Raw genomic sequence first — 14,285 nt, forward strand, 5'->3', positions numbered from 1 at the left:
TTGTCTGCCTCCTTTAGTCCATCTAGCTTAGAAATACGGTATATAGAGACCTGAATGGCTTACTGTTTGGCCATTGGTTTATTTACCAGAGGACTAGTTGTGATATTTAACTAGGTAGGATGCACCCTCATCATGCCTTGGATGTTACCACTTTCCAACAAACACAACTTTACATTCAAAACTCCTGGGCTCTTGCAGCTATGAGAGAAGTCACCATGGTCCCATGGACATCGCTCAGAGCTGTTGGTTCATGGGATTTTTGCAGCCCTGTCAGCTGAAGTGCTCATGAGTACTTGTGTTAGAATATGTATAGATCCAGAGGCAAGGTAGCAGAAAACAGAGAGTATGAACAGATGGTGATTTATAGAGTATTTTACCCTTTTTCATCTTTTTGTAGTGATTTTATGCCTAAGACTGTTGGCATCGATCCAAGTCCATTTACTGTGCGAAAACCAGATGAAACCGGAAAATCTGTACTGGGGTAAGATTTGCATATAGAATGAAAATTTAAAGATTCATGTAAAATAGCAGCGCTTGCAGTGGTATTTCCATCAGAACTAATAATGTCAACTCACATAGTTTAAAGTCTGTTTGTTGCATGTATACCAGCAGCTCATGTAGCAGCGCACTGGGGTCGTTAAAATGTCCACTGTGAAAATAGAATTTATGGTAATCTCAGCAGCACGGTATATTTTATCACTTTAAATTGGGAGCATAACATATGGTGTAAGGATGGGGACGGATGATCTATCAATAACCTGGCTTTCTTTGTTTCTCAACATAGAACACTTAATTAAAATCACTACTTATTGTATTGATTTTTGTTGACATCTAAATGTAAACTCAAGTGTGCTCTAACTGAGAACTTGATAAGTTTCCTGTGTGTGGCTAAAAACATTATTTGCAGAAAGAAATTACTATAACAACATGACAGGAACACGCCATGTTTACATCTTCCCACTGCGAGACTGGAGACGTGTGTGGTGTTGGGCCTAAGTTCACCTTAGTTGACCTGCCTAGTTACAATGTAACATTGCTCCTCCACTTGCACCCGAAGTCACCGCAAGACTGTAGATACACTATCCCAATTGTATTTAGGATGGTGTGCAATTGGATTTTAGCTATGTGTAATTTACACATGGGTCGTATACCATTTTCTGGATGCACCATTTCTGGGCCTTAAATTCCTAACCTTCCAGGGCTTTGCATTCAGCCCTGACCAGATGTTAAGAGAAGTTTTAAAGAAGGGGCTTGTTGAGGATTTTTCACCCAGGGTGTTCCCAGGACAGAAAAGCAGCCAGCCACCTGGACGGGGGTAGCACAGAAATACTGTCGGCTTTAAGTTTTAGTTGGAAAAGGTCAGAATGGAATTGTTTTTTACAGTATCTAACTCTGGTGAGACATTGCTTTTTTTCTTTCCTGAGATGTTTCCAAGTATGACTGTGTTTTTAGCAACATATATTGAAATATTTTAGTGGTAGTGTGACGGGGTGTGGGAGGTGGTTCAGCCAGTAAAATCCCGCTCTGTAAGCCAGCACGGTCTCCAGCACGGTCCCCAGCATGGTCCCTTACTGAGTTAGAAATGTAGAAAACCCCAATTTCAGTCACCAGAGGAAGGTGCAGGAGCCAAGCAGTGAGAAGGCCTCTGCCCTCCTCGAGTTTGGCTTACTTTTTAATTATGGCAATTCCAGTGTGTGTAAGACAAGTATTAACCGTTCCACTTCAGCACGACTTGAGTCCAGACACTAGTGTCTCACGCGCTCTTGGGTTTCACTCGGACGTGGCCGTGGGCCCACGTGGGCCATCCACAGTGGAGGTTAACGGTGCAGCCTGAAGAGGCATCACACTCACGTCTGTCTTTTTTAAAGAAACAAAAGCAACCGAGAGGAAGCCGTCCTGCAGCGGAAAACAGCGGCCAGCGCCCCGCCGCCCCCCAGCGAGGAGGCTGTGTCCAGCAGCTCTGAGGATGACTCCGGCACCGACCGGGAAGATGAGGGCTCCGTGTCTCAGCGCTCCACTCCCGTGAAGATGACCGACCCCGGGGACAGTGCCAAAGTGACTGAGGTGCGGGGGCAGGATGCACGTGCGAGCCAGCCCGAGCGAGGCTCTGGAAAGTGATCTTTAAAATCCTGCTTTCACTTAAAAGGCCGAGAGCAGGAAAATGTCACATTTCCCCCACTCACGCTTTTCTAATCCGGTGCTCCAGGCACAGCCTTAGGACGGCTGCTTTCTGCTTTGACCTTGGAAATCTCTGGGCTTTGCCCCTCTTTGTCGTGGTGAACTTCTTACCTCCTCAGGAGTTTTCAGAGCTTCTTGTCTGTCTTTGAGCATTGCATCCACTTGGTGCCTGTTTATTCCCCTGCTGGACACTTGGCATGCAGGGTTTGGACCTGCCTGTTTATTCCCCCGTGGGGCACTTGGCATGCAGGGTTTGGACCTGCCTGTTTATTCCCCCGCCGGACACTTGGCATGCAGGGTTTGGACCTGCCTTTGAATGGCCCCAGGGGACATGAGTCCTGTCCAATTCAGTTTACTAATATAGTAAGGAAAACAAGTGGGCAGAGCCACAGAGGACCTGGTAATCTAGCTTGGATGAAAACTGCTTTCTAGCAATAGCTGAAAGTCACAATGCGGTAAGAACTCAACAGTGAACTGACATCGGCCTCATCCATCCTGCTGCTGTTTGTGAAAACAGTGAGGTTGGAAACCTGCTGAGCTTACTCGCTTACACCGCCTGTGGTGACTCACATTAGACGCTAAAGTTGAGTAGTAGGAACAGGGGCCATATATCCCCCAAGTCTAGACTATTTATTGTCTGTCCTTGGATAGGAAAAATAAAAAAGAAATTGCCAGCTCCTGCAGTAGATACAGCAGCCATGTTTATGTAGCGTATTTTTTTAAACCTTAAACTAAATCATTTTAGTAAGAAACAGAAATCATAGTTTTGTGTGTGTTTGGGTTTTTGTTGATGTAGTTTTCTTTTGTTTTGAGACAAGGTCTCACTCCATACCATGCTGTATTAGAACTCTCTATGTAACCCACGTTAGCCTCAAAGTCACTGCAATCCTCCTGCCCCAGCCTCCCAAGTGCCAGGATTATAGGTATGAGCCACTGCTCCCAACAGAGAGATTTTCTAAAGCCATGAGCTGAAGTTGAATGAGCAATATGAAAAAAAAAAATGTGTCATTGCTTTTGTAGTAAAATTCTTAGACTTGTTTTCTTCATCTCTGGAGATATCTGGAGAATAGCTGATGATTCTAACCGATTCCTGTTCTTAAAACTCTAGAATGTGGTCCAGCCCATGAAAGAAGTATATGGAATTAACCTCTCTGATACCCTGTCAGAGGAAGACTTCTCCATTTATGCCAGGTGAGAGACTTTCACGCAGAAAGGAAAGAAGAATGATGAAATGTGGGATTATTATGATGTATACTGTAACTTTTCTGTTGCTGTGATAAATACTGAGCAAAACTAACATGAGATGGAGAGGGCTTTCTTGGCTTGCACATCTGAGTCTATCTTTGAGGGAAGTCAGGGCAGGAACTCAGGCAGGAACTTAAGGCAGGAACTGAAGCAGAGACCGTGGAGGAACGCCGCTTAGGGACTTACTCAGCTGCCTTATTACACAGCTCAGGTTCACCTGCCCAGAAATAGCAGCGTTTGCAGAAGGCTGGGCCCTCCACTTCCGTCAGCAATCAAGAAAATGCCCCACAGACTGCCCACAGACCAGTCTGATGGAGGCAGTTCCTTGGTTGAAGTTTCCTCTTCCCGGATGACTGTGGCGTGTGTCAAGTTGAGAAAATGAGCCAACACAAGGGTGAAAACAGTGATATAGGAGATAGACTCTGCCCCGGATGCAGACCTGAAACACTGGTTTGTACTGGGGGCTAGAGAACCTCGTGCTTGAGATGCTGCCCCCAATGGGAGAGGCTACAGGACATTTCCACACCAGTACTGCCCATGTCCAGCTGAAGCTGGATGCGAATACACAGCTCCGTTTCCCAGCTCTCGTGATCAGGTGCCCTCTCGGAAACTGAATCCTGGATCTTGATGCTTAAAGACTTTGCCTCCCCTGTACACCTGGGGTGGCTAATGGGGAGAAGCGGCTGAGGAAATGTGCCAGTTCAGGGGGTGCGGTTAAGCCAGATTTCACTGGAACGAGGGAATCACCGAAAGGCATGTCCTGAAATGGTGACAAATTAGGTGTGTATAGGGAAGTAGAGTTCTCGGGTCTTCTAGGGGATCCTTTACCCTTAAATGTCAAGAACCTGGCAGGACCACCATGAGCATCTCCTGAACCTAGTATAACTTGTATGTTCCATGGGAACATAGCCCCACGTAATTAATTCATTTATGTACCTGGGCACTTTTATAAACCTGTATCACTGACTGACCAAGGGCCAAGTCAGTCATTTAGAACACAGCCATCCCTGCTCACCCCTGGGCACATAAGCGCTGTTACCTGCCCGCTCTGTGGAACCCCATGACTAAATGTTGCAGTGCACTCTTAAGCAGCCTGGCCTGGAAGGATGGCTGGTGGGCGCAGTGACCGAGCGCTGTGGCCTCTTGCAGTGTGTGAGTCTGCATGGTGAGGACTGGAATGTTGACTCAGTTGAAACAAAAAGAAAAGTGGGTTGTTTTTTGTTTTGTCGTTGTGTTTTGGTTTGATTTTACCTCAGACATGACTTCCCCTGGAGCCTTTACTGGCTCAGACTCTAAGGTCTACTTCATTTTGTCCCCTTTCGGGAGTGAGATGTCAGTCTGTGGTCAGTCGACCCTGCTGCTTCTGGGCTGGTGGCAAAGCCAAACATCATGGTGGGGAGAACATACTGAGGCAGAATTGTTCGTCTCATGGCTGGGACACAAAAAAGACGAGGAAAACCAGGGTCCCAGCTCCATTTGACGTATACCCCAGTGATGTAAAACCTCTGACTAGCTCCATACCTTAGATTCCCACCACCTACCTCCCTACCGGTGGCCCTGCTCTGGGAACAAACTTTTCATGCATGGGCCTTTGGCAGAGGACATTTCATCCAAACTACAGAAGTTTGTACTGGGTAGCTATGCCAGGGGCCGCCAAGACATGTCCAGGGACTGCATGGCTCCACTCCTGTTCCGGCTGGCACTAGAGCTATCTTGGTGCCTCCTTGGATCCAGAGAGCCAGAACTGAGCGAGCCCATGTAGTTCTGTCCTAAACTGTCACCTGGCCTTCCTACCCCCGGGTCTGTACCCTTAAACTGGTGCCCACTGGGGTTTGTGCACACTGTGATGTGTCCTGTACTGGCTTGCCAGTCAGCTGACTTGGGGTCACAGAGCACTGGAGGGGGGGGCAGCTGACTCAGGTCCACAGAGCACTGGAATAGGGGTGCAGCTGACTCAGGTCCACAGAGCTCTGGAAAGGGGTGCAGCTGACTCAGGTCCACAGAGCTCTGGAAAGGGGTGCAGCTGACTCAGGTCCACAGAGCTCTGGAAAGGGGTGCAGCTTGCCCTGGCCTGGCCTGCCCTCCTGCCTCCTTTCCTCCCGCCTGATCTTCTTGCATTGAGCTGTGGCCCTCAGAATCACTCAGTGTGTGGTAATACTGAGCACTGAGCCCTGCTCTTTCCTTTCCCCGCCTTTCCAGGGGCTTTGCTTTGCTCTCAACAGATCTGGACGCTTCCTATCCCATGAAGCCTCATACATGGGCCACAATGTTTTTTCTTTATTTATTAAATAATTTTACCTTTATGTATGTGGGAACTTCGACTGCATGTGTGTGTGTGTGCCACATGCTAGCCTGGTGCCCAAGGAGGCCAGAGGAGGGCATTGGGATCCCCTGGGACTCAAGTTATAGGCAGTTGTGAGCTGCCATATGGGTTCTGAGAACCAAACCCAGATCTTTGGAAAAACCCAATGTTCCTACCCACCGAGCCTTCTCTCCAGCTCCACAATGGTTTATTTTTATCGTGCTAGTGACTGTGTAATTTATCTGAGAAATTTAACTTTATATTGCATGCTGTTCTCTCTCCTTCCCCGCTGTCAGATGAAAGCGGGCCCTAGGGAGCTTGTCTGCAGCCCTGTAAGAATCCCGTAATTGTTGCTCCTGTAGCACTTGACCTTCCAAATAGCTTATGAAAAATAAATGATAAGATTATCCATAGTCATCAAAGGAAAATACTTTAGATGGTAGAAAAACAGAAAGGAAACAAGCTCCTTGATCCTGCCTTGTCACCTCCCATGGTAACAGGAGAACAGACCACCCGAATCTCTGAGGGGAGGGGGGCATGTGTGGAATGGGCCATCCTGCAGCCGGGAGTCTGAGTTAGGTGAATGCCACTCAGACTTCCTGGGGCGGGGTGATGTGGCGCTGGCGGCCCATCCGCCTTCCTCTATTGACTGACAGGGTTTTTCCTAGGAGTAGCTGGAGTAGACTTGGGAGTGAGAGAAGAGAGGACCGTTAGGGCCTGAGGAACTAGAGTTTCACACTTTGGTAATGGAAATGCACAGTTGTGTCGCCATGGCTGTGGAAGTGCACTCTGATTGGGGTGAGCCCCTGGAGTCACGCAGGGGCTTCCTTCTTTAGCTTATACTCGTCTGTTGTAATTTGTAGGTTTGTTCAGCTGGGGCAGAGTCAACATAAACAGGACAGGAGCGGCCAGCAGCCATGTTCCAGGTGCTCTGACGGAGTTATAAAATTGTAAGTACTACATACAACCTGGAAAACTTTTAAAGTTTCGTTTGTTTATTATGTAGTGTGTGTGTGTACCACAACACACATGTTGCGGAGGTCAGAGGACAACTTGGAGGAGTCAGCTCTCTCCTTCCACCGTATGGGTCCCAGAGATTGAATTCAGGTCATCAGGCTTGGTGGCGAACGCCTTTACCCACTGGCCTTATATTACATCTTTAGAAAATCTCTGTGTCCGTGCCACTCACGGAGCGTGTGTTTGGTGACTCGTTAGGGAAAATATCCAGTCTTGTCACCAGCCTAGTATAATTTGACACACTTAAGCATTCTTCCTGCTACTTTCTTTACTGAAAACTGTCTTGGGGACAGTTGTGGGGGTGGCGGAAAGGACGGAGCAGCCTTAAACCACACCCCTTGGCTTCCCTCCATGAACTCTACCCTGACCTGGGAGACTTCGGGTCTACCACAAGACCCTCCAGAGCAGTAGTTCTCAACTTCCTAATGCTGCGACCCTTTAATACAGTTCCTTATGCTGTGGTGACCCCAACCATAAAATCATGTCATTGCTACTTCCCAACTGTAATTCTGCTACCACTCTGAACTGTAATGTAAATATCTGATTTGCAGCCTCTGAAGGGGCTGCAGCCCACAGGTTTTGAACCACTACTCCAGAGCATGGGCGGGTTAGGCTCCTCTTGCTCCGTGACCCTATCATTGCTAATAACTTGGTGGACGATAAACGGGAGTTTAGTAAATTTAGTAGACAGAACTGTATTCAAGTCGCACCACCTGCTGGGTTGTTACCTTGAACGTACATCTAAAACACCACGTGACTCAGGTACCTCATCTGCGAAGGCAGAGCACCTGCTGCCGAGGAGGGTGGCCGGGAGGGAGCCAGCATCCCTCACACGGTGTCTGGAGCAAGTGTGCAGTAAGGTGCCATCGTGGTCATCCGTACGTCATCTTCTTTATCAGGACAAAGCATGGGGTTGTGACCGGGAGAGGTTCCCAGATAGACACACTCTGTTGAGTTTCTTCTCTAAGATGGGCCACTGGAGGATTCCAGTGGGGTCGTGTGGGCGGTGTCTAGGCCAGTGTCTGGCACTGTTGACATTTAGGAGATGTTCATTTCCCTGTCTTAAACCAATGTGATCAGTTCCGTCAACGTGTTGTTTGTTTGGTAGGTGCTGAGTGCTTGGTTTCCATGCAGGGCGTGGGTGGTTGACTGGAGAGGAAGGGTACTGAGTGCTTGGTTTCCCTGCAGGGCGTGGGTGGTTGACTGGAGAGGACGGGTACTGAGTGCTTGGTTTCCCTGCAGGGCGTGGGTGGTTGACTGGAGAGGAAGGGTACTGAGTGCTTGGTTTCCCTGCAGGGCGTGGGTGGTTGACTGGAGAGGAAGGGTACTGAGTGCTTGGTTTCCCTGCAGGGCGTGGGTGGTTGACGAGAGAGGAAGGGTACTGAGTGCTTGGTTTCCCTGCAGGGCGTGGGTGGTTGACGAGAGAGGAAGGGTACTGAGTGCTTGGTTTCCCTGCAGGGCGTGGGTGGTTGACTGGAGAGGAAGGGTACTGAGTGCTTGGTTTCCCTGCAGGGCGTGGGTGGTTGACTGGAGAGGAAGGGTACTGAGTGCTTGGTTTCCCTGCAGGGCGTGGGTGGTTGACGAGAGAGGAAGGGTACTGAGTGCTTGGTTTCCCTGCAGGGCGTGGGTGGTTGACGAGAGAGGAAGGGTACTGAGTGCTTGGTTTCCCTGCAGGGCGTGGGTGGTTGACTGGAGAGGAAGGGTCCTGAGTGCTTGGTTTCCCTGCGGGGCGTGGGTGGTTGACTGGAGAGGAGGAGCGTGCGACAGTGCCGTCGCACCCCTGGAGGTGCCCTGTCCCCCTTCTTCCTCCCGTCAGCATCCTTTCTTATTCTTCGTTTTTGAGGCAGGAGAAGGAGGTAAACTCACTTAGAAACCACTCTTCCTCACTACAGCTGCTTAACATGGAAGTCTGAGTTGAAATCGACGGGACAAAGAACAAAAGGATGTCAGGATGCTGGTGGAACAGGACTTGGATAGCTCAGTCGTGGGGTCCCAGTCGACCATTCCATTAAAGTAGTAAGATGCAGCTTCTCAGACGATGATGAGGAAGGGAAGAGAGCAACGCATTTCCCTTGCTTTTCAATCTTAGATATGTTGCTGGTCTTGCTTTGAACCTGCTTAGCTATTACTTACTAATGTACCAGCCTTTGCTCTCCTGAGTCCAGGCACAGGTGAAACCCACGTGGCTAGGAATGTATCTTAACCTTTCCCACTTAATCCGTCAAGAGTCTGCCATGAGTATGTTTTCGTACAGCATCTTCAGCAGCATGACAAAGGCGGGGTAGGTGCTGCCTTATGCTGTCATGGCAACTGCCACTCGTGTTTTCGGAGAGGGTGTGTGTGTGCCCTTTAAACTGGAACTCTGTAACCAGGTTCTTAAAATGTCAACGCTTCATTTTTAGATCTGCAGAGCTATGCCCAAACCAGCAGAAACGGCTTCTGTGAGGAGGCCCTCGAAGCCTCCTCTTCTGCAGCTTAGGTGTCCGTACGTTTGAAACGATGACAAGCTTGTTTAACGGTCACGTGCCTCTGTGTCTGCTCATCCCCAGGTACTTCATCGTCCCCCAGATTTTCCTGAAGTTCTGAGGCCTACCAGCTTTCATTTTCTAAACAGGAGAGAAATTACAGTTGCAAATGTTAAATGTATTTCCACTAATAAAAACTGAGAGAGAGAATGAATGTGAAATTGGCAGAGGAACATGAACAGGGGATGATCCAGGAAGAGTTGGTAGGGGACAATGGGGAGAAAATATAATCAAAATACATCATATGTATGTATGAAATTCACAAAGAACAAATTAAAAATATTAAAAATAGGTGAATAGCTTGGGAGTACACTGAAAAAAATTATTACATTTTATTTAGTGTGTGTGTAGGTGTCTTTTTTGAGACAGTCTTACTCTATAGAATAAGCTTTCTTAGAGGTCAATATAGGCTGAAATAGCCTCAAACTCACAGCAATCCTCAACATTCCAGGTGCCTCACACATGTTGAACTACGTGAATTAAAAAAAAAAATTAGCTCTGTTTCCTCATTTAAGTACAAAATAAAGTGTGGTGGATTCACAGACATAGTAATTGGAAGCTTTGGGAAATGCATTCCTGTTAGGTCCCAGGAGTTGACTGGTGGGAGGCGGGGACGAGCAGACAGTTGTCAAAATGATAACGCTGAGAAGTGAGACGGCAGAGTAGTGTGTCTTCATGTGACCATTCCCTGCAATAGTGCCCACTACTGTTGGGAGGCTAGATGAATTTATTTAAACAAGATGAATTTGTTAATGCCTCAGAGGTCTAACTGTTGCCACTCCTGTTACTAACTTTTAAGGTTTGTAAAATGCCCAATACTTTAAAAGTCTGTGTATTGGCTCTCCTGTTTGAGGAATAGGATCTACCATAAACACGTCCTTCACAGGTTTGTAGGAGGTCTCCAGTGGTCTTGACCTCTCGCCTGTACACTGTTTTTAGAGGCCTGTCTTAGTCCCTGTGGTGCTGGTGTAACAAAATGTCCGAGGCAGCAGACTTTGGGAAAAGTGTGTTATTAACTCACAGTTCTGGAGACGCAGGAACGTGGCATCAGCAGCTGTCTGGATCTGGGGAGGGGCTCACGGCAGACGCCACAGTGACAGGAAGTGAGAGAGTTCACGTGGTGACACAGGAACTGAGAGACCAGGGAAGGGCCAGGCTCACTCTTCATGTTAAAACTCACTACAAAATCATTCATCCCGCCGCTCCTCCACTGGGCCCCGCCCCTCCACTGGGCCCCGCCCCTCCACTGGGCCCCGCCCCTCCACTGGGCCCCGCCCCTCCACTGGGCCCCGCCCCTAGAGTTCACCACCTCAAGGCCACATTGAGAATCCAGGATATCACCACACCTGGGAATCAGGCTCCAGCATGTGAGCCATTGTGTGTGTGTGTGTGGTGGGGTTTGGGGGGGTTCGGGTTCAAGCCACATCTGGACCATAGGACAACCCAGAAGGGATTCTGTGCATCTAATGTGAGAAGGTAGCGAGGGCAGGAGACACACACCTGTGGGGACAAGATTAGAAGAGACCAGGTGAGGCACCGTGACCTTTCCTTTCAAAGCTGGATTGTAATCAAGAGAGTGGTGTGCTCGCTGATATTTGCATTTTAGAAAGGTCACTTGAGAGACGGTGTAGAGAGTGGATTTGAATCAGGGATAAACAACAGACCTAATGGATGTATCAGGACAAGGAGAGCAGTGCAGTGGGGTATGGCACATGATGTAGAGAAGAGGAGCAGGGTCTGGTGGCATAGGCCAGTAATCCTGGCTGCTAGGGAGGCTGCACAAGAGAATTACAAGCTCAGGGCCAGCCTGCACTACAGTGAGATCAGGGCCAGCCTGAACTACAGTGAGATCAGGGCAGCCCATGTAACTTGGTGAGACCCTATCTCAAAACAAAGGGAAATACTGATGATTCCAGTTCAGGTGCAGCACCTCCCAGCATGCACTGGGCACTAGGTTTTGTCTCCAGTGCCAAGGGTGGGGGCTAAATGGCCCTAGAGTATGCAAGAGGACAAGAGTCTGCTGTTACGAGTCTCAGTCTTGTACCCCAGGCTAGCCACCAACTTGTGAGCTTCCTGCGTCAGCCTCCCAGAGGCTGGGATCACAGGTGTCTGCCATCCCATGTAGCTCAGGGCACCTGCAGTTTCATAGCACAGTTGACAAGATAAGGCCATGTGTTGCCAGGACAGCTAGGAAATGGTAGGTGCAAATCTGGGGCTAAGTTGGTGAGCTTCCACAAGTAACAGACATCCAAAGGACATGCTTGCACCCCCAAAAAAGCCTTAAAGGGACTCGGGAATTTAGGAGATTTTCCTATACTTGAATTTAAAAACTGTTTCTTGCTTTTCTCTTAAAAGACCTAGGGGGTAAATAGATGTTTTTTATTTTTTTTCCTAGGGGTCTGTGATCACATTAAAGTGAAAAAAATCTTGCTGTTACTGATAAAGAACTTATGATTTTAGGTGTATTTGGGAACTATAAAACACTGTCTTTTTACCTAGGCACTAGGAGAGCAGAGTTAGATATCTGAAAAGGCCACATAAGGGATATTACTGTGGGGTTTTTAGCTTTGTATATAAGAACCACATCTGAGATGGTTTAACCTTTTGTTCTTTTCTTAGTTGAGTGGATGTTGTTGTTGTTTTTGCTCTTTTGGGGGCCCACCACCCAGCTCTCAAATTAATCACACATGGAGGCTTATTCTTAGTTATAAATGCTCGGCCATAGCTTGGCTTACTTCTTGCCAGCTTTTCTTAAATTATTCCTGTCTGTCTTTTGCCTCTTGGCTTTTATCTTTCTCTATTCCTGTATACCTTTCTTTCTTATTCCATTGCTGGCTGTGTAGCTAGGTGGCTAGCCCCTGGAGTCCACCTTCTCTGGTTACTTCTCCTTTTCTCCGTCTTTCCAGATTACTCCTTCTCTTAATTATCCATGCCTGCCAGCCCCGCCTATCCTTTCTTCTGCCTCACTATTGGCTGTTCAGTTCTTTATTAGACCATCAGGTGTTTTAGACAGGCAAAGTAACACAGCTTCACAGAACAAATGCAACATAAACAAAAGTAACACACCTTCAAATAATATTCTACAACAGATGGTTAACTGTTGTTTTGTATGTGGTGGGTGTGTGGAATGATTTGGGGCAGATGGGGTGACTGTGTCACCGTGTCTTTCTGATACCCATTCCCTTTGTTCAAATAGACAAGTGTCCAGGTATGATGTGCTTGTGGCCTTGATTTCTTCCAGCTCGAAGGGAAAGTCTTTCCAGTTAAGAGAAAATGTGGGCTGAAGACAATAACATACATTCATTTTACATGTACACATGGCTGTGCTGTTTTAACTGTGACTCAGCATTCCTGGGAGCTTTATGCATGCCTTTTTAAAAAGCACAAACCCCACTAAGTCCTAATTATATTTAAAATTCACCAGCAAGTCTCTTCTTATTATGTAATTTCCCATGTTTAATATTTGAATGTTATTACTCCTTTTTCCTTATGCTCTCATAAGGAAGCCTGTGGGGTAACACCAGAAACCAGTTTTCATAGTTAAAGCTATGCTTCTAGCTATTGTCCCATTTTTATAAGGACAGAAAGTCAGTAAATTGACACTACATGTGGCAGGCTAGTTCTGGAGCAAGTAGGAAAGACTAAGTTGTCTGAGAGCAAGTTCGTCCGGTGTGTAACCCCAGTCCCCAGCACGGTACCTGATGAATAGTAGGTGTTAGCTACAGTCTGGATAGTGCCTGGCTATGAGTAGTTTTACCCCTTTGGGGATATTATACACAATCACAGGTGAGGGAGAAATGCCAAGATAAACAAACTGAAATGTATGGTAAGACAGTGAACCATGTTCATTAGCTTTAATTTTACTGTGGTTTATCTTCCCTTTTAGACTCAGCTGGTGTCTCGTGATTGTTCTCAGTGGATAAATTGTTATAGTTATTAGTTAACTCATACATTCCATTGGTGGGATGGGGTAAAATGGGCCACAAACTTTCTGATTTTTTATTTCCCACTGCTACCAAATTGTTGAGGCTCTTAATGATGGAATTCTTTTCTTATTGTAACCAGTTCCTAAAGTCCTGTGAGCAGTCTGCATAGAATAGAACCATAATTCCCAGTTTACATTTTCCTGTTTCCAGATCCATAGAGCATTTCGCCTTCTAGATTAAAAGGCATGTGTTACGATTTGATCTCAGTGGGATGGAATGGAGATGTTTTCTATTCCTTTGTGACTCCTGAGCCAGTTTATAGTTTCTGTACTTTTGTGTGAATAGAGAATGCCAATTAAACCCACAAATGTCTGAACAAAAGGTATGCTGTTTTTGTCTGTAAAGAAAAGGGAATTGAGACTAGGTTGACTTTCTTTTTTTAAAATATCATTTTAAATTGTAATTTAATTACAGTAATTACTCCCTTTGCCCTTTTCCCTCCAATGCCTTCAGTGTTATCCATGCAAACTCATGGATTCTTTTTCTTTAATTAATATTGTTACATATGTGTAGCTGAAGTTTTCCTGTGTCAGCCGACAGTTGGAACAAATCTCTCTTACCCACCAGTCCCGCAGCTGCTCAGACCCAAGTAAACACACAGAGGCTTATATTAATTATAACTGCATGGCCATGGCTCAAGCCTTTTTCTAACTAGCTTTTTTTTTTTTTTTTTTTGAGACAGGGTTTCTCTGTGTAGCTTTGCACCTTTCCTGGAACTCTCTTTGGAGACCAGGCTGGCCTCGAACTCACAAAGATCCGCCTGCCTCTGCCTCCCGAGTGCTGGGATTAAAGGCGTGCGCCACCACCACCCAGCAGTTAGCTAGCTTTTATATCTTAAATTAGCCCATAACTATTAATCTATATATCCCCACATGTTCTGTGGCTTTACCTGTGTCCCATTACACATTGCTCCATGGGCGGCTGGCTAGTATCTCTCTCGCCTTCTTCCTGTCTCTCCCTTTGAATTTCCCGCCTGCCTCTAAGCTGCCATTCCATAGGCCAAACAACATTATTTATCAACCAATCAGAGCA

General features: G+C 47.0%; 1 protein-coding gene across 1 annotated transcript in view; it reads left to right on the top strand.

Moving 5' to 3' along the window:
- Fig4 (FIG4 phosphoinositide 5-phosphatase) overlaps positions 1–14,285 on the top strand; it is a 115,795-nt gene that overhangs the window by 81,259 nt on the left and 20,251 nt on the right. Inside the window, exons 19-22 of the mRNA XM_059272502.1 lie at positions 398–481; positions 1,869–2,064; positions 3,287–3,369; positions 6,589–6,675. Of these exons, the coding sequence (XP_059128485.1) occupies positions 398–481; positions 1,869–2,064; positions 3,287–3,369; positions 6,589–6,675 (450 nt within the window). The remainder of the gene's footprint in view (positions 1–397; positions 482–1,868; positions 2,065–3,286; positions 3,370–6,588; positions 6,676–14,285) is intronic.

This window comes from Peromyscus eremicus, chromosome 8b (genome assembly GCF_949786415.1).
Source record: "Peromyscus eremicus chromosome 8b, PerEre_H2_v1, whole genome shotgun sequence".
In the NCBI taxonomy this organism is placed as follows: domain Eukaryota; kingdom Metazoa; phylum Chordata; class Mammalia; order Rodentia; family Cricetidae; genus Peromyscus; species Peromyscus eremicus.